Consider the following 21409-nt stretch of genomic DNA (forward strand, 5'->3'; position numbering starts at 1 on the left):
CAGACGAACGGGAGCAGTCGAACGAATCCTCACGAACGCAACGTTACCGGAACTAAGAAGCAACACCGGAAAGAAGCAAGCAACATAGTGAACACACAAGCATAATCATGGCATGATGCACAATCAAGTATGATGCATGTCCGGTTTAATAAGGCATGGCCTGGCAAACTGCAACACACAATACTACAAATTAAGTGGAGCTCAATATGCAACGAGTTGCATATTGACAAAACACCACATGCAATTATTTAGTTTGATATCGGTTATGTACCCAACAATACTAATGTTATTAGCATGGCAAGGGGGTGAAACAAAATGAAACTACCTATCTAGGCAAGTTTAAATGAGGCCGGAAACAACAAACAATAATTCCGGAAAATCCTCATGTGCCATTTATGAATTTGGTACTGTTTTGCCCTAAACACAATTTTATTGTTGTTAAACAGCAAAATAAAGTGCACCATGTTAATCTAGGCATTTTTCCACCCCATTTACATATAAAGTTTATTTAAAATGGAGCTACGGTTATTTAGTTATGAATTAAAGCATTTTAGGATGGCATTATGCAAAATAAACACAAACAGCATGTTTAAAATTTTAAACATAGATGAAAGTGGCATAATATTAATCTACACAATTTTCTGAGCATTTTACATATTTAAAACATTTTAATCCAATGCACGGTTATGATGTTATTAATGCATGAAATCTAGGGGGTTTTCTGTAAAACTCATAATCACTGGAATAATAGACAAATCGCAGCGCAGGGAAAAAAACACCACGGGCCGAAACTGCTGGGCTGAACACAGAGAAGGGGCTGGGGGGTGCTGCTCACCATGGGCCTCATGGGCCGGTCGTTGGAGAGGCCTGGCAGGCCGGCTGGCTTCGGCTGGCCTGGGGCGCTGACTGCGGCTGGGCCTGGGGCGCTGGCTGCGGCTGGGACTGTGGCGCTGGGCCTGAGGCGCTGCGGAGGAAGGCCCACGTGGAGGGAAGCATCGGTCAACGCGGGCAGGCGGCTGCGCTCTGCTCGTCCTGAGCAGAGACATGGCGGCGGCGGTGGCTGGCTCTCCGGCGAGAGGAGCCGGTGATGCAAGGCGAGGCGGGAGGGGCCCCGACCAGATCCGAGCGGATCGGGTCCGGCCGGATCCGTTCCCGATGGTGGCGAGGCCGGGCGACGACGAGGTTCCTGGCGGCGGCGGCGGGGTTCCTGCAAGGGGAGAGAGAGAGACCTGAGAGAGGGAGAGAAACCAGAGGGAGAGACGGGAGGGAGAGGGAGGCGCACGGAGGCGGCGACCTTGCACGACGACGGCGGTCCTCTGGTGGTCGGGGAGGTGAGGCAGGCGCGCCGGCGACGAGGAAGCCGGGCGGTGGCGACGAGGACTCGGGGTCGAGGGGTCCTCCCTTGATCCAGATCGGGAGCGGGAGGCGCGGGGGCGCTCGGGCCCTCGCGGGCTGCGGCGGCGCGGTCACGGGCCAGGCGGGCCAGATCCGGAACCCGGCGGGCCGCGTGGTGGAGAGGGGGCTGCGAAGGGCAGGTGGCGCATGGGGGTTGGCTGGCGTGGGCGCTAGGGCGACGTGGCGGCGCCTCATTGGCCGGGGCGATGCGGCGGCGGTGGCGCCAAGTGTGGGGCAGGGGCGGCGGCGCCAGATCCGAGGAGAAGGTGGGAGGTGGCGGCTGCGGGAGGTTAGGGGAGGCTAGGGGCTAGGGTTGCCCAATTTAGGAAGGAGGGGTTCTTATATAGGGGTAAGGCTAGGGTTAGGGGGGTTTCGGACCCTCGGATCTCGATGGGGCGGTTCCGGACGCGAGGGGGGTTAGGCAGGCCTAGGTGGGCTGTGACGAGAGGGTTGGGCCGAGGGAAGAGAAGAGAAATGCAGCCCGGCGACAGTTTCGAAAGCCAAAACGTCCGATGAAGGTACCGGCAACGGTGCCGCTATATATTTAACGGTTGGGCTATCAAATGGACTCCGAATGCGATGAAACTTGGCAGGCGGCCTGTCTACACTATAATAAGACCGCACGACAAGTTGCAACCCATTCCGAGAAAAATTTTATCCCGCTTATAAAATAATATTTCGGAGGTGCCGCGGGCGCGTGTGAGTGTGGTCGGGCTCAGAACGGACAACGGAGAGAACCGGCGGAACCCGAACGGATGCAAGTTTTATGAAAACATATGGATGCGATGCACATGATGCTATGAGATGAGATGCATAACAAGAACAAAAAGCAAAACAAACGACAAAACCCAACCACGGAGGAAATAATAAATCACATCTCCGGAAAAGGCAAGAGTCGGAGTTACGAATATGGAAAGTTGTATCCGGGGCGTTACAACACTCCACCACTACGAGAGGATCTCGTCCCGAGATCCAGGATGGCACCGGAGGGAAAAGGAAGAGGAAGATAAGCAGTAAAACTAAGTTGCTTCTTCGACCAATGAGTGAAACCAAAGAACCTTGAGAGGTTGAAAAGTTGGAAGAAAGAACACAACGGAATTGAACACAATTGAGAGCACTGCGGTAGAAAATAGAAAACAAGGAACACCATGTGAACCTTGGAGGTTGCAAAGCTATGAATGACGAGTACAATGGACAAGAAGGAATTGAAACCACTCTGGTTGAAACGAGATAAGAATGAATAATAATGATATAAATTGGCAGCACTCCGACTGAACATGGAAGGAATAGAACATGAACTTGAGAAGATGGGATGATACTTGATGAAATCAACAACACACTGCCTTCGAAACTATTATAAGAATGGCACAAGGGGTAAGAAAGATTTCAGACAGCTCTCCGGTTGAGGAAGGAGGCAAAACTTGGTAAGATGAGAGAACTCGAATGAATACACAACACTCCAGTTAAATGGATAAGCAAGAAAATAACATGATCTTGACAAAACGAGGTGATGGGTGAAGAGAGCAACGTCACAATGCCTCCAGAAGAAATAATAGAAGATAGATCATTGGAATAACAGAATGTAGGAGAAAATGCCAACTTCTACCACAAATGATCTTGGAAAGCATCCTTGCAAGAAGGTTATAACGGAGTTGTTGGAAAACCAACAACGAGAAGGACAAGCTTGTAGTGGGCTTATGAAAAACATCTCAAGGCTATGAGGTGACATTCTGCCACTAACGAAAAAAATGCTTGTTTGAGATCAAAGAAGAGATGGAAACTTCTTTCGCCGAGAGGATAGGAGAAAACTCGGATCATTGATAAGCACCACAAATAGCAACATTCCTTAGGGAAGGCTTTAGGTGAAATATAACCCAAGATAACTCCAACAAAGAGATTGATGGATTTAAAATACATCATTCTTGACAACATATGAATCATGAAACATGAATGAAATTGTCAAGAGTGACATAACACCACCTCAAAAGATAAGGTAGAAAGGATTGCACTTCGGAATGCAAGATGAAGAATGCTTGAACGCCTCAAAACAAAACATGTGTTGAGCACCATGTTTAATTTAGGGCATAGCTTGGCGGATCATAACTTCGAGAGATATCTTGAAGAACAATTGAAAATGAATAGAATCCTTGACGAACCACCATGTAGATCCTCCATGAAGAACTCCGGTAAAGAAAGGATGATAGAAAGAAAGAGAAGTTGGAAACACAAGGTGAAGCCTTGCGATGATTTAGATGGAGCTTTGCGATGATATAACCGAGAGAACTTGGAACTCCGAAAAGAAAGATGAAGACTCTCGAACCGAGAATGTGATATGATGACCAACTCCGGAAAGAAAGATGAATCACTTGTAATCAAGAATTTATTCATCAAGAATAATCTCCGTAAAAAGAACTGAGTCACCTCGAGGAAATAAGAATAAGATTTATTGTATGCTTATCCTTCATCAAATTTAATTGATGACAAGCAACAGATTTGGCATACTACTTATTCCCCTAGAAAAAGGATTAAGAAAGATATAGCGTAAACTTGAGAAGGTATTGATGGAGCCACCAGTGGGATTGAAACAATGAAAGAATGGATGAATTGATACGATAACGAAGGAAGAGAAATCTGGAACGAACCACCGTAAGGATTGAAAAAGAAAGTAACAAAGGCACAATTCACCGGGAAGAATTGGAAAACGAATGAAGATACTTGAGGGGATTTAGATACATGAGAACCAAGAGATCATGAACTGATTAGAGGATAGTTGGACGATTCACCGGTAAGATTTGGAGAAAGAGAGCTAAAAGCTGAGAATGAATAAACCCGAAATGATGGCCTTCGTAGGAATAAAATGGAAAGAACTCACGAAATACTCCGGATCGGTGAAAAGAATTCTCACAATCTAAAACAATTATGGGAGTATGGCATCAAGCTTGAACTACGCATCTTTGGAAGAACGGGTAAGGATTTAAGAGGAAATCTTCTTCGGACTTCAAAATTCGAGAATGACGACGAGAAACACCTCCATGAATTGTTGAGATACTCCGGAAGAATGACAAACGAAGAGGTTGAGCCAACAATGAAAAATGATTTGAAATTGATCTTGGAAAAGATCTGACTGATGAAATTCATTCTTATGTCAAACTTGGAAATGAATTTGAGAATCGCTCCTGATAATTCGAAGAGTCAGGTAAGATCCTGGGAAAAGACCTGTGGGTTAGGGCCCACTGAAAAGAAAACACTGTTGAAGGATTGCTTGAAAAGGAGATTACACCAGTAGAATTAAATGGCTTGAATGGAAACACGAATCTTCTGAGATATCCTCGGCACTTCGGATATGAAGAGAGAGAGGTGAACGATTGTGAGATGCACCGGCATGGGAAAAGCATTTGCAACAAGGAAAAGAGTATGATCAAACCGCAAGCTTGAATTGGATCCACCGGAGAAGAAAAGAGAACGGAGGATGATGAACTTGAAACTGTTGAGCATCTTCATGGGAAATCACCGGATAAGAACATTGACAGGAAAAAATGGAGAAACTTCACATGAATAAATGGATACTTGATTAAGAAATCTAAGTCCTTGAAGAAAAAGGGTGGGAGGGCGGGAAAACAAAGGCAACTTGAGGACGGATGAAACAAACAACGTTAGGAAACTGAGATATGATCTTGTGAATGTTGAAAATGATCAGACCCACTTGAAGAGAAGCACGCCGGTTTGGAGAAGAATTAACATGACGACCTCGATGATCACGAAGGATTAGTATTCACATAGCAATATGAGAACACCGTTTATGAAAGGTATGGATTCAACATTTGACTTCGAAGCAACTCGAATACCACAAATAAAACAAAACAAAGGATTGGCTTGCAGAAATAAGCCGGAACAAACATATGATAGAGATTTCATCCGAAGTTTTCGTGGTGGGGCCCACACGGGCTCGAGTGTACATCACCATCATGTACAAGGCAGTGCACATGACATACGAAGTGTCCCCGAACCAGCATAGCCAAGGGTTCTTTAAGACACAACGAGACCACTTTAAAAACGACCGTGGAAAGGCGGACCACTAGACGTCGAACCCCAATCTCATATCATGCATCTGACAAAAAGATATTCTAGGAGCTACTTGAATTCCCACCTATAAACTCCCGAAACTTTCTGGTTATGCAATCTGGTGTTGGGGATACAGGGGAAGCAATATATCTCACCCAAACTAACAATTCCTACATCCAGCTGTATCCATCCGTCAACACATAACCAAGAAAACTCCAGAAATCGTGTACCTCAACCTTCGAAAAGCATCCGTTATACGAGTTATGGCAATACTCCCGAACTCCCAAGTACTGGGTGACGTCGAGGTTATCTCACCAACAACTGCATAAAAGAGATTTTCGATGTCGGCAAAACTCAGGTATTCCCGAACTGCAACGATAAAATTGTGACGACAACACCTCAGAGCTCGACTCCCCGGCTCAAAGCCACATAAATAGACAGGAGGCACCAACAACAATGTTCTCGTCACAAAACCATCGGAACAATTCCAAGATACCCGCGTGATCCTAAAAAAATTTAGTGAAATTTGAGGAGAGGAAAGACAAAACATCTACGTCAAGAGTCCTCACCAGAGCGACGAAGGGGGCTTAGGAGTAAAAAGAATCCTACTCTCCGATATATATAATCCTAAGACTCAAAATAGTTTTTTTTCTAGACTCAACAACGGCTAACAATCAAGGGAGCTCCTATGGTCGGTCGAGGCTCTGATACCAACTTGTCACACCCAATATGCGACCCTATCCAAAAGGAACTCGAAGGTCCCACTAAGGATAGACCCGCATATTGAAATGCTTTTGCAAGGTGGATATCATTACATCAACATTACATAATAGATGGGGATACATACATAAGGCATACAATGCCACACGAATACAACATCACAATACATCAGAGCATCATCCGCCTATGGATGAATCACAAACAGAAACTCAAACGACATCCACCCTGCTAGCCCAGGTTGCCGACCTGGAACCTATCCCCTGATCGAAGAAGAAGCAGAAGAAGAACTCAACGGAAGCAAGCATCACTCTCGCGTCATGATCATCGCATGAACCTGTACCTGCAACTGTTGTTGTAGTAATCTGTGAGCCACGAGGACTCAGCAATCCCATTACCATGGGTATCAAGACTAGCAAAGCTTAAAGGGAAAGGAAGGGGTAAAGTGGTGAGGCTACAGCAGCGACTAAGCATATATGGTGGCTAACATACGCAAATAAGAGCGAGAAGAGAGCAAACGGAATGGCTGTCAACTAGCAATGATCAAGAAGTGATCCTGAACTCCTACTTACGTCAAACATAACCCAGAAACCGTGTTCACTTCCCGGATTCCGCCGAGAAGAGACCATCACGGCTACACACACGGTTGATGCGTTTCAATTCGGATCTGGTGTCAAGTTATCTACAACCGGACATTAACAAATTCCCATCTGCCTATAACCGCAGGCACGGCTTTCGAAAGATTATACCCTGTAGGGGTGTCCCAACTTAGCCCATGACAAGCTCTCGCGATCAACGAAGGAATAGACCTTCTCCCAGGAAGACCCGATCAGACTCGAAATCCCGGTTTACAAGACATTTAGACAATGGTAAAACAAGACCAGCAAAGCCGCCCGATGCGCCGACAATCCCGATAGGAGCTGCACATATCTCGTTCTCAGGGCAACACCGGATGAGACTAGCTTCAAGTAAAACCAGCCCTCAAGTTGCCCCGAGGTGGCCCCGCAGGCAGCTCAGTTCGGACCAACACTTAGACAAGCACTGGCCCGGGGGGGCTAAAATAAAGATGACCCTCGGGATGCGCGACTCCTAAGGGAAAAAGGGGTAGGTGAGGCAAATGGTAAAACCAAGGTTGGGCCTTGCTGGAGGAGTTTTATTCAAAGCGAACTATCAAGGGGGTCCCATAAATCACCCGACCGTGTAAGGAATGCAAAATCTGGGAACATAACACCGGTATGACGGAAACTAGGGCGGCAAGAGTGGAACAAAACACCAGGCATAAGGCCGAGTCTTCCACCCTTTACCAAGTATATAGATGCATTAATAATATAAGAGATATTGTGATATCCCAACAAAAATCCTGTCCACCATGGAGAAATCTTCAACTTCACCTGCAACTAGCAATGCTATAAGAGGGGCTGAGCAAGCGGTAACATAGCCAAACAACGGTTTGCATAGGAAAGGTGTCAAAGGTTAGAGGTTCATGGCAATTTGGGATGGCTTGATAAACAGGTGATAGGTAGCGCAACATAGCGATAGAACGAAGCAACTAGCATAGCAATGATAGTAGTGAGATCCAGGGTAGCGGTCATCTTGCCTGAAATCCCGCAAGGAAGAAGAACGAGTCCATGAAGAAGACAGACGAACGGGAGCAGTCGAACGAATCCTCACGAACGCAATGTTACCGGAACTAAGAAGCAACACCGGAAAGAAGCAAGCAACATAGTGAACACACAAGCATAATCATGGCATGATGCACAATCAAGTATGATGCATGTCCGGTTTAATAAGACATGGCCTGGCAAACTGCAACACACAATACTTAAGTGGAGCTCAATATGCAACGAGTTGCATATTGACAAAACACCACATGCAATTATTTAGTTTGATATCGGTTATTTACCCAACAATATTAAATGTTATTAGCATGGCAAGGGGGTGAAACATAATGAAACTACCTATCTAGGCAAGTTTAAATGAGGCCGGAAACAACAAACAATAATTCCGGAAAATCCTCATGTGCAATTTATGAATTTGGTACTGTTCTGCCCTAAACACAATTTTATTGTTGTTAAACAGGAAAATAAAGTGCACCATGTTAATCTAGGCATTTTTCCACCCCATTTACATACAAAGTTTATTTAAAATGGAGCTACTGTTATTTAGTTATGAATTAAAGCATTTTAGAATGGCATTATGCAAAATAAACACAAACACCATGTTTAACATTTTAAACATAGATGAAAGTGGCATAATATTAATCTACACAATTTCCTGAGCATTTTACATATATAAAACATTTTAATCCGATGCACGGTTATGACGTTATTAATGCATGAAATCTAGGGGGGTTTCTGTAAAACTGATAATCACTGGAATAATACACAAATCGCAGCGCAGGGAAAAAAACACCATGAGCCGAAACTGCTGGGCTGAACACAAAGAAGGGGCTGGGGGTGCTGCTCACCATGGGCCTGATGGGCCGGTCGGTGGAGAGGCCTGGCAGGCCGGCTGGCTTCGGCTGGCCTGGGGCGCTGGCTGCGGCTGGGCCTGGGGCGCTGGCTGCGGCTGGGCCTGGGGCGCTGGCTACGATTGGGCCTGGGGCACTGGCTGCGGCTGGGCCTGGGGCGCTGGCTGCGGCTGGGACTGGGGCGCTGGGCCTGAGGCGCTACGGAGGAAGGCCCACGCGGAGGGACGCATCGGTCAACGCGGGCGGGCGGCTGCGCTCTGCTCGTCCCGAGCAGAGACATGGCGGCGGCGGTGGCTGGCTCTCCGGCGAGAGGAGCCAGCGATGCAAGGCGAGGCGGGAGAGGCCCCGACCAGATCCGAGCGGATCGAGTTTGGCCGCATCCGTTCCCGGTGGTGGCGAGGCCGGGCGACGACGAGGTTCCTGGCGGCGGCGGCAGGGTTCCTGCAAGGGGAGAGAGAGAGACCTGAGAGAGGGAGAGAAACCAGAGGGAGAGACAGGAGGGAGAGGGAGGCGTAGGGAGGCGGCGACCTTGCAAGACGGCGGCGGTCCTCTGGTGGCCGGGGAGGCGAGGCAGGCACGCCGGCGACGAGGAAGCCGGGCGGCGGCGATGAGGACTCGGGGTCGAGGGGTCCTCCCTCGATCCAGATCGGGAGCGGGAGGCGCGGGGGCGCTCAGGCCCTCGCGGGCTGCGGTGGCGCGGTCACGGGCCGGGCGGGCCAGATCTGGAACCCGGCGGGCCGCGCGGTGGAGAGGGGGCTGAGGAGGGCAGGTGGCACATGGGGGTTGGCTGGCGCGGGCGCTAGGGCGACGAGGCGGCGCCTCATTGGCCGGGGCGATGCGGCGGCGGCGGCGCCAAGTGGCGGGCAGAGGCGGCGGCGCCAGATCCGAGGAGAAGGTGGGAGGTGGTGGCTGAGGGAGGTTAGGGGAGGCTAGGGGCTAGGGTTGCCCAATTTAGGAAGGAGGGGTGCTTATATAGGGGTAAGGCTAGGGTTAGGGGGGTTTCGGACCCTCGGATCTCGATGGGGCGGTTCCGGACGCGAGAGGGGTTAGGCAGGCCTAGGTGGGCTGTGACGAGAGGGTTGGGTGGAGGGAAGAGAAGAGAAATGCAGCCCGGCGACAGTTTCGAAAGCCGAAACGTCCGATGAAGGTACCGGCAACGGTGCCGCTATATATTTAACGGTTGGGCTATCAAATGGACTCCGAATGCGACGAAACTTGGCAGGGGGCCTGTCTACACTATAATAAGACCGCACGACAAGTTGCAACCCATTCCGAGAACATTTTTATGCCGCTTATAAAATAATATTTCGGAGGTGCCACGGGCGCGTGCGAGTGTGGTCGGGCTCAGAACGGACAACGGAGAGAACCGGCGGAACCCGAACGGATGCAAGTTTTATGAGAACATATGGATGCGATGCACATGATGCTATGAGATGAGATGCATAACAAGAACAAAAAGCAAAACAAACGACAAAACCCAACCACGGAGGAAATAATAAATCACATCTCCGGAAAAGGCAAGAGTCGGAGTTACGAATATGGAAAGTTGTATCCGGGGCGTTACAACATGATGATCATGACGATGACGACGAGTCCAGCGAGCATGAGTTTCAGAAAGCTATAGAGGTTATGTGTGTTGATGGAGGCACATCGTTGCATTCTTCCCACCATCAACTTCAATAGTGGGCGCAGGAGATCAATGCGATGGAGCCGATGATTGACTCCCACAAGCCACTGAAATGGTACAACACGCCTATCATTTTTGATGCTGAGGATCACCCCGACCGCACAACCGCGGTCGGTTGTTTGCCGTTGTTGGTTTCACCAACAATCTGAAACCTCAAGGTGAGAAAAATGCTAGTTGATGGTGGGGATGGTCTGAACTTGATCTCGCCCAACGTGATCAAGAGGTTGCAGATCCCTGATGAAGATCTCTAAGAAACAAGTACGTTTCAAGGGATCAATCCAGAGAGAAGCCGGCCTAAAGGAAAGGTCACACTACCAGTCACATTTGGTGGCGACCTGAACTACAGGACAGAGAAGATCATTTTTTATGTCGCCGAGATCCTGTTGCCATATAATGAGATCCTTGGCCATCCAGCACTGGCCAAGTTCATGGCGGTGTCACACTACACATACAACAAGCTGAAGATGCCCGGCCCAATGAGCATCATCACTGTCGGCTGCGACAAGAGGGATATGCTCATCTGTGCCGACCAACTCTACCGAGAAGCAGTTGCAGCACCTGCCACCAAAACACTTGCTCCTGACACTAGATCCCCCGAGGGGAAGAAGACCGGCAAGACCTCAACCACCGGCAAGACTTCTGGCCCCGCCAAGGCCTCTTGCACCCACTCCGGCAAACGCGCCTCCTCGGAGTGCTGCGTTCCGGATGAGGATGTGCCAGAGAGCTCCACCGGCAAGAGCAAGAAATCCAAGGCAGCACCACCAGAAACCAAGAAGGTACCCATCAAGGAGGATGGCATGGGCGGGGCTTTTACCATAAGCTCCACCCTTGACAGCAAATAGGAAAGCGCACTTGTCGCCTTCCTACAGGGGAATGCCGATGTGTTTGCATGGCAAGCATCTGACAGCCCTGGTGTTCCCAGGGAGGTGATTGAGCACCACCTTGTTTTCTGTCCTCATGCGCAACCCGTCAAGCAGAAGGTCGGGAAGCAGGCTTTGGAGCGACAAGAGTTCATCATTGAGGAGATTAGGAAGTTGGAAGCAGCAGGCTTGGTCAGAGGATTGCTCCACCCAACGTGGTTGGCCAATCTAGTGGTGGTGCACAAGGCACATGGGAAATGGAGGTTGTGTATTGACTATACAGATATCAATCAAGCCTGTCCAAAGGATCCTTTCCCTTTGCCATGCATTGACCAGATAGTGGACTCCATTGTCGGGTGCGACCTGCTGTCGTTCCTCGATGCCTACTCAGGATACCACAAAATCTTCATGACGAAGGAAGATGAAGAGAAGACCGCGTTCATCACCCCGTGTGGTACGTACTGTTTTGTACGAATGCCTTTCAGGTTGAAAAGCGCTGGTTCGACATTTGCCCGAGCGGTCCAAATTGGTTTTGAGCCCTAGCTACATAGAAATATGGAAGCTTATATGGATGATATAGTGGTCAAAACCAAGGACAAGGCCACGCTCGTGCAAGATCTAGATGAAACATTTGCAAATTTGCGCAAGATGAACCTCAAGCTCAACCCTGAGAAGTGTGTGTTCGGCGTCCCATCCATCAAACTTCTTGGGTTCTTTGTATCTCAACGCGGAATTGAAGCAAATCCCGACAAGATCAAGGAAATTGAACAGATTGAGGCGCCAAAGCAAGTCAAGGATGTACGTAGGCTTGCTGGTTGCATTGCTGCTCTGAGTAGGTACATCTCCAAATCTACTGAGCGCGCCCTGCCCTTTTTCAAAATTTTGAAAAAGGCGGGTCCAATGGAATGGACTCCGAAAGCGAAGGCAGCACTGCAAGACTTGAAGAGGTACCTCTCCTCTACGCCAATAATAGTCGTGCCTAAACCGCAAGAGCCGTTGCTGCTATATCTAGCGGCGACGAATCAAGTGGTCAGTGCCGCACTAGTAGTGCAAAGAGAAGTTGAGGAAGAAGTAGCGATGGCGGTGAGGCCGTCAGATGATGAGCCGGGGCCTTCCCCAGCAGAGGCCGGTCCCAACAAGATAGGATCTGCGCAAGCAAGCGAAGTGAAAAAGAAGAAGATGATGATGCAGCACCCAGTCTACTTTGTCAGCTCCCTCTTGCAAGGAGCTATATCAAGATATTCTGGTGTGCAGAAGTTGCTTTTCGGCCTTCTTATGGCTTCAAGAAAGTTGCGTCACTATTTCCAAGCACATGAGATCACCATCGTCACTCGCCTCTTGTTGCAACGGATCTTGCACAACCCAGATGCAACCGGGAGGATTGTGAAGTGGGCGTTGGAACTATCAAGCTTTGGTCTTAGGTTTGAAAGAACTTCGAAAATTCAGAGCAGAGCCTTGTCAGAGTTCATAGCAGAATGGACCTCAACGCCTGATGAAGAAATTCAAGAGACCACCCTTCCCAGCAAGAAGACGAGCTGTGATTGTATTATGTACTTTGATTGGGCTTTCTCGCTGCAAGGTGCTGGTGCCGGTGTGCTACTCGTCGGGCCCATCGAAGAGTGCCTCAAGTACGTAATCCAGATGTACTTCCCCAGGAGAAATGAACAGACAACACTGCAGAGTATGAGGGACTGCTTGCCGGTCTCAGGATCGTGGCAGGCCTTGGAATCAGGAAGCTCATCATCAGAGGTGACTCACAGCTTGTCGTCAAGAAAGTTAACAAAGATTATCAGAGCCTATTGATGGAAGCCTATGTAGATGAAGTAAGGAAGTTGGAGGAGCATTTTGATGGCCTGCAAGCAGAGCATGTTCCTCGAGCAGAGAACAACATTGCTGATGACTTGTCAAAACGCGCTGCCCTCAAGTTGCTTGTGGAATCAGGAACCTTTGTGCTCCAATTGACTCAGCCATCCGTTGAACCATCGGTAGGAAAGAATAAGCGAAGGAAGGCGGGCCCCAGCAAGTACTTTCCTACTGAGCTCCCCGGTGCCGCCGGCAAGGAAGTTGCCGGGAACCCCAAGCTTGCCGGGAAGCAGCAGACTCCGGCAGGGCCTCAAGCCCTTGCCGTAGAGACGGTTGCCCCCACGGCAAAAGACGTGCATTTAGTACTTGTCCTCGAGCCTCAAGCTCCGGCATGGGCACAACACACCGTTCGATTCCTCCAAACAGGGGAACTCCCTGAGGAACAGGAAGAGGCAAAGAAAGTAGCCCGTCGGTCCAGCATGTACCAGTTTGTGGACGATGTCCTATACAGGAGGAGACCGAACGGCGTGAAATTGAAGTGCATTCCTCAGGAGGACGGACTGGAGCTGTTGGCAGAATACATGGAGGCATATGTGGCTCCCACATACGGTCAAGAGCCCTTGCCAGCAAAGCATTCCGGCAAGGTTTGTTTTGGCAAACCGCTCTCCAGGATGCAACTACACTAGTAACCAAGTGTGAGGCGTGCTATTTCCATTCAAAGAAGCTTCATCAACCAGCTCAAGCTCTTCAGACGATCCCTCTTTCCTGACCATTTTCTGGGGGCTTGACATACTAGACCCCTTACCCGGTGCGGTCGGGGGCTTTGAGTACTTATATGTCGCAATCGACATGTTCACAAAGTGGCCAGAAGTGGAGCCAGTGAGAAAGGTGACAGCACAATATGCTATCAAGTTCTTCAAAGGACCAGTTTGCCATTTTGGTGTGCCAAACAGAGTCATCACCGACAACGGCACCCAGTTCACGAGCCGGACCTTCATGTAGTATATCCAAGACCTTGGCAGCAAAGTTTGTTTTGCTTCTGTTGCTCATCCAAGAAGCAACGACCAGACAGAAAGGGCAAATGCTGAAGTGTTGCGGGGCCTCAAAATGAGGACTTTCGATAGGCTGCACAAGTGCGGAAGACACTGGATTGATGAGTTGCCAATGGTTCTTTGGTCAATCAGAACGGCACCAAATCGAGCCATTGGCCAGACACCCTTCTCCCTGGTATATGGGGCGGAAGCAGTTATCCCCATGGAACTCATATACAGGTCACCTCGAGTGCTCGCTTATGATGAGCTTGAGCAATAGTAATTGCACCAAGATGATATTACGCTCCTTGAGGAAGATCGTCTTCGGGCTGCTGTGCGAGCCGCACGGTATCAGCAAGCCTTGCGCCGCTACCATAGCCGCAAGGTTCATGCCCGAAGCCTTGAGGAAGGCGACCTTGTTCTTCGGCATATTCAATCCGCCAAGAATTCCAACAAGTTGACACCAAAGTGGGAAGGCCCTTATCGGGTAATACGAGTCACCAGGCCCAGCGAAGTCCGCCTGGAGACCGAAGATGGTATTCCGGTGAGCAACTCCTGGAATATTGAACATCTTCGCAAGTTTTATCCATGAGGAGCGGTTGCCTGGATCCCCGGCAACCACCTTTTGTACTAGCCTTGCTGGTAAGGCATGCAACCCTATGTACAGAGCCAGGCGCAGACCCTGTGCGCAGTCGAATAACTTTCATATGTATAGTTCCTGTTGATTTCCATGTTTATGTATATACGTAATGCATGCTTGTCCAGGATATTGTACTACCCTTGTTTCCAGCAGATACTGATGAACTGCCAAGGTTCCATGCTCCTATCTCATCTTCTTTCCAGCCACAACGAAGACGCCCAGTTTCGTTGTTCGTTTCATGGACTTGGCTTCAGCAAGGGGTTGAGAAGACTGCCCGGCACTGTGATCCCCGGCAAACCAAACAGATAAAGTTTACCTCTTGTCCATTCATGTTCGTAACCCGTAACTTGTCCACTAGAAAACCCCGCCACTCTTCTTAGACTTAGGTGCTCCCATCCCTGACCCGAACACTGCTTCGGTCAGAATGGTCGCAGTAGCCTTTGGTAAAAAGAGATTGGTAGGGGGCTGGACCCTTTGTCTGTAACCCGGCAGATGTGCTCTCCATCAGGCGCAAAGGGTGCCGGAAAGGTAGCTTGGCGGGAAAAGTCGTTTATTTACATTAAAAAGGCGTTTCTCCTCTACATGGACATATACATGCATGGGTTCCCGGCAAGGCTCATCTTTTTCATTGACATGCTGATACAAGTGCAAACGTTACAGAAGACAAGCAAGGACTCGAGAGATTACATTATTTAAAATTAAGATTTGGCAAATGCCTACAAGTTTTAAAAAGGTAAGTGCCCCGCAATCCCCATTCTTGCCCCTCTCCTCCCAGACACGGCAGGTGAAGGCAAGGAGATGCGGGGGGACGCGTTGATGGAGAGCATGGCCAAGGTGAACCGTTGACCACCGACACCAGAGCCAGCAGGGCACAGCCCCCGGCAAGGTGTGTTGCGGGGGGAGGGGGAGGTGCAAATGATGGGGCTGCCACTGATGGTCAGCCAGAGTCGGAGTCATCGTCCTCCCGCCCGCTACCATTGTCATTGCTGTCGCGGCCCTCCTCGTCGCTGTCGCTTGAGGAGGAGCTTTCATCGTCGGTGGAGCTCTACGCGCAGCACCCTAAGCGGATTCCCGAGTGCCCAAAGACCTTGACGGAGAGCAGGCCGCTCTCCATTAATTTGAACTGGAGAACGTGCCGCTCCGACAAGCTATGGGCACGGGCAAAGGTTTTCCACCCATGGCAGAAATACATGATGTGAGGAGCGGGGAAGTCGACGTCGACCCACATGCTGCCGTTCCCACAACCCCTCATATGCAGCCTCAAGGTGTGCGGCGGGCCAAGCTCCATTACCCGAGCAAACGGAGTAGGGAGGCGGAGATGACGGCACACGGGCTTGTACATCATGATGAAGAACTCACGGGGCTGGTCTCCGACATGGCCCTCCATTGGGGGAGGGGCCACCGGCGGAGACACAGCTGGTGCGCCGCCCCATCCTCCTCTTCCCCGAGCACTGCAGCGACCTCGGCCTCGCCCACTCCCTCTCCCTCTCGTAGCGGGCTCCGCCGCCATGAACTCTGGAGAAAGAGGGACACGCTGTCGAGCAGAAGCCCTAGTCGCCGCCATTGGAGCGACAACGCGCCCTCTCACCATGGCGAGCGGAGGAAGGTTACCAAGTAGGAGGGGGGAGAAGGAGGTGAGTGTGGAAAGACACTGTCCCTCCCCCTTTTCATAGAAGGATAGGGCCGGGGCCTAGCCTCTCACCCCAAGGGCGGCCGCCCCGCTCGACTAATACGGCCTCCAGAGGCGCGGGGAATCAGGACCGACCCGCTGCTCCAATCAGCGACACCCGATTTCCCGCCATGGTGTTAATACCCGTGCCCTCCGCATCCACTGCCTACCCTTCCTAAGGCATGAAGGACACATGGTGGGAAAGCCAGAAGCATAAAGACAAGTGGGACGACCGTTTTCCACCCCATGATCGTGGGGTGCAGGCGCCATGCAAGCCACGACCCGAGTTTACTTCGTAAATGGGCAGCGCCCCTGCGGATTCCTATTTTTATTAGGAAGGCGCGGGCTACCTCTTTACTGTTTGATGCGAGGCGTCGCAGGCATGTTGCAACCGTTCCATGCACGGCCCCCATGTCATGCACTCAATGCGGACCGTGGGGAAGCACAACTGACAAAAAGATTGCATCAGTTAATCCCTGCCACACGTGGCCGCGCACTATTTTGGGCCTGGCCCAACAACGCTTTGCGCTTATGTGTGGCCCAGGCCCGGGGGCTTCTATCGGTGTACATAAGTATGGGCCCTTTTGTACCCCTTATGTGTGCATGGCCAGTTGTAGCCACACCCGCGGCAAGGCTTGGCAGGATAGTAGAAGACAAAATACAAGACTACCAAGACAACATTAAAGCTAGTAAACAAAAAGCAGAAGACAAGATAGACCTCCCTCGGTGAGATCCTTGCCGGGGCGACCTGCGTAGCCCCGGCATGATCCTTGTTGGGGCGGCTTGTGAAGCACCAACAAGGCCCCCACCATTGAAGCTGAGAACTCTTGCACCATCGACAATGTCAAGGCCAAGACTCGGGGGCGCGTGCGTAGTAGCATGCAGATCTTTGTGAAGACTGGTGGCCTACAGGTCTACATGGAGGCCAGAAGACAAAGACCCCCGGCAAGGCCCTCGCCGGGGACGACTGCGAACCCCAGCAAGGCCCTTGCCGGGGACAATTGCGGGGCCACGGCTAGGCCCGCACCCAACAAGGTTTCGCCACCCCTTGGCCGTTCCAACTCAGGGCAACCAGCCTGCCAACCAAGCAAGCACCTGCGTGGTGGCATGCAGATCTTCGTGAAGATCCTGCCACTGCGCCAGCGCGGTGGCTAGCTAGTCAGCTTGGTGCTGCATGCCTCGTTAGCTTGGACGCGTGTCAAGGCAGGGTGAGGCGGCGACGGACGGGACGGGTTCTATTACCGTCCACGATAAAGTGGGAGGGCACATAACCAATGCATTTAATGCGTTTGTCCTGTATGCCACCAGTGATAAGCTTGTACACTGTAGCTACTTTACACCTCATGTGTGCCATTGTGGCGAACCCTTTGACATATAAAAGGAGGCCCGAGGCGTACTTGAGAAGGATTCCAACTTTTTGGACTGGGCATGCATAGCAGCTAGTCTAGAACTCAAGAACATCAAATATACGCTCAAAGCAGGACTAGGCCAGGAGGTGAGCGGCCTGAGGTACGATGAGAGCTCTTGTGGTGCTATGCTCACGAGGTCCCCCTTGGCGTGCAAGCAGCTGCCCAGGAAAACAGAAAGGGAAGCGACATTGCCGAAGCGGGACTGCGAAAGTCGTGTGATTGGCTCGCGAGATTTATGTCGATATGTGAGCGACTTATCTTTTAGTGAACTCTTAGCGATTCCCCTGGGTGGCGCCCACTCGTGCCTTAGTGGTAGCACCACTAGGTAGGGCCCGCGATGCCCATTCCCTTTTGTCCCTTTTCTAGATGCTCTACATCCTCGGGTCCCGGCCCTCGAGCAGACTCAGCTGCCGCTGGTATGCCAGGTCACGATGTCATGGTCAAGGCCAAGGGATGAGGGCCGGAGAGCTAGTAGGAGCTCCTGAGATGCGATGCTCAGGTGCCCCCCTTTAACGTGCAAGAGACTCGCGCGATAAGGTGGTGGCCGTCGGGCCCGCCCATAGCTAGGCTTGAGGTGTACCTGCGTGTTAACATGCGGAAGAGAATACGACCCCTAATGGCGCTTTCTACCTACCCTTGATCCTTCCACGGGAAGACATAGGCACCGAGGACCTGGCGAGATGGGGTACGCGAGGTGGGTCGCGAGCCAGAGCTTGGTCATTCGGATTTATCAGCGTTGCCGAGACGGACCTGAGCACAAGCGTCGTGCCAGCATATCTAGCCCCCGTTGTGGGATGAGAAAAGGACTAGTCAACAATGTAGAGAGACTGCAAAGCGGATGGGACTTGAAGCAAGCATGTGATGATCATAAATCAGCTCATGAGAGATGGTTAGGCAACTCTGATGAATGCAAGAAGGATACATGTTGCAGGGACGGACGCACGTGACTTGGGGATAGTGCAGCCCGAGGGGCGCCCTGATACGTCTCCAACGTATCTATAATTTTTGATTGTTCCATGCTGTTATATTATCATTCTTGGATGTTTTAAAATCATTTTATAGTCATTTGATATCATTTTTTGGTACTAACCTATTGACATAGTGCCCAGTGCCAGTTGTTGTTTTCTGCATGTTTTTTACATCGTAGGAAATCAATATCAAACAGAGTCTAAACGCAATGAAACTCCAGGAGGATTTTTTTGGTCCATAAGACATCCAGTCGGCCAAGGAAGCACCTGGGGGTGGCTCGAGGGAAGCAGCACCCACCAGGGCACGCCAGGAGGCCCAGGCGTGCCCTGGTGGGTTGTGCCTACCTTGGATGCCCCCTGAACCGCCTCTTTGCTCTATAAATACCCCAATATTACAGAAACCCTAGGGGAGTCGACGAAAATCAATTCCAGCCGCCGCAGACTCCAGAACCACCAGATCCAATCTAGACACCGTCATGGAGGGGTTCACCACTTCCATTGGTGCCTCTCTGATGATGCATGAGTATTTCTTTGTAGACCTACGGGTCCGTAGTTAGTAGCTAGATCGCTTCCTCTCTCTCTTGATTATCAATACAATGGTCTCTTGGAGATCCATATGATGTAAGTATTTTTGTGGTGTGTTTGTTGGGATCCGATGAACTTTGAGTTTATGATCAGATCTATGTTTTTATCCATGAAAGTTATTTCAGTCTTCTTTGATCTCTTATATGCATGATTGCTTATAGCCTCGTATTTCTTCTCCGATATTTGGGTTTTTTTGGCCAACTTGATCTATTTATCTTGCAATGGGAAGAGGTGCTTTGTAGTGGGTTCGATCTTACGGTGCTTGATCCCATTGACAAAAGGGGAACCGACACGTATGTATCATTGCTACTAAGGATAACAATATGAGATCTATATCTCTGCAATAGATAAATGGATCCCATCTACATCATGTCATCGTTCTTATTGCATTACTCTATTTTCCCATGAACTTAATACACTAGATGCATGCTGGATAGCGGTCGATGTGTGGAGTAATAGTAGTAGATGCAGGCAGGAGTCGGTCTACTAATCTTGGACGTGATGCCTATATAATGATCATTTCCTAGATATCGTCATGATTATTTGAAGTTCTATCAATTACCCAACAGTAATTGTTTTCCCACCATTTCCTATTTTTCTCGAGAGAAGCCACTAGTGAAACCTATGGCCCCCGGGTCTCTTTTCATCATATTTGCCTTTGTGATCTATTTTCCTTTGCATTTATTTTCAGATCTATTAAACTAAAAATACAAAAATACCTTGCTGCAATTTATTTGTTCCGCGATCTATTTATCCTATCTACCACTTTTACCTCACGTTATTTGCCTATCTTGAGGCGCCGTACCCAAAAGGGATTGACAACCCCTTTTACACGTCGGGTTGCGAGTATTTGTTATTGTGTGCAGGTGCTATTTATGTGGTGTGAGGAGGTTCTCCTACTGGTTCGATAACCTTGGTCTCACCACTGAGGGAAATACCTACCGTCGCTATACTTCATCATCCCTTCCTCCTTGGGGAAATACAGACGTAGTTCTAGCGGACATCAAAAGAAATTTCTGGCGCCGTTGCCGAGAAGGATCTTCAACATCAACCAGGTTCCTAATCACAAATCTCATCTCCTCGCAATTTACATTATTTGCCATTTGCCTATCCCCCACTTCACAAAAAATTGTCGTTTTATTCGCCCTCTTTTTCGTTCGCCTTTTTCTCGCCAGGTCTTTTTTTGAGTGAAATCTTTTTGCATAGTCATCATGACTCAAGAGAACACCGAGTAGTGTGATTTCTCAAATACCAACAACAATGATTTAATTAGCACTCCAGTTGCACCTCCCGCCACTAGTGCGGAGTCTTGTGATATTAATACTACTTTGCTGAATCTTGTCATGAAAGATCAATTTGCCGGTACTCCTAATGAGGATGCCGCGTGCCATCTTAACACATTCGTGGAATTATGTGACAAAATAAAAAAGATGTGGACAATGTTGTTGTGAAGTTGAAATTATTTCTGTTTTCTTTGCGAGATCATGCTAAAATTTGGTTTTCTTCTTTGCCTCACAATAGTATCGATTCTTGGAATAAGTGCAAAGATGCTTCTATCACTAAGTATTTTCCGCCCGCAAAAATTATTTCCCTCAGAACCCATATCATGAATTTCAAGCAACTTTAACTTGAGCATGTTGCACAATCTTGGGAAAGGATGAAACTGATGCTAAGGAATTGCCCAACTCATGGGTTCAATCTTTGGATGATCATACAATTTTTTATGCGGGATTGAATTTTGTTTCTTGTAATCTTTTAGATTCCTCCACGGGGGGTACTTTTATGGAAATTACTTTGGGTGAAGCTGCTAAATTTCTAGACAATATTACGGCAAATTACTCACAATGGCATACCGAAAGAGCTCCTACTAGTAAAAAAGTCAATTCGGTAGAAGAAATAAATTCTTTGAGTGAAAAAGTTGATGCTCTTATGAAGTTGGTTGCTAAAAAAATGTTCTCCTATTGATTTTAATGATGTGCCTTTGTCTACTTTGATCGAGCAAAATAGTGATGCCATAGATGTGAATTTTGTCCCGCGAAACAATTTCAATAACAATGCTTATAGAGGTAATTTCAATCCTAGGCCTTTTCCTAGTAATTCCTCTAATAATTAT

The 21409-nt window shown here is 49.2% G+C and overlaps 1 protein-coding gene across 1 annotated transcript; it reads right to left on the minus strand.

The window, feature by feature from the left end:
- Positions 1-825: 825 nt before the first annotated feature.
- On the minus strand, positions 826-1695 carry LOC123094651 (amyloid beta A4 precursor protein-binding family B member 1-interacting protein-like). The gene is made up of 2 exons (XM_044516610.1): positions 1295-1695; positions 826-1207 (listed from the first exon to the last, which is right to left on the minus strand). Exons 1-2 carry the CDS (start codon positions 1588-1590, stop codon positions 1000-1002), a joined length of 504 nt encoding a protein of 167 aa, XP_044372545.1. The 5' UTR covers positions 1591-1695; the 3' UTR covers positions 826-999.
- Positions 1696-21409: the final 19714 nt, after the last annotated feature.

Source organism: Triticum aestivum, chromosome 4B, assembly GCF_018294505.1.
Source record: "Triticum aestivum cultivar Chinese Spring chromosome 4B, IWGSC CS RefSeq v2.1, whole genome shotgun sequence".
In the NCBI taxonomy this organism is placed as follows: Eukaryota; Viridiplantae; Streptophyta; class Magnoliopsida; order Poales; family Poaceae; genus Triticum; species Triticum aestivum.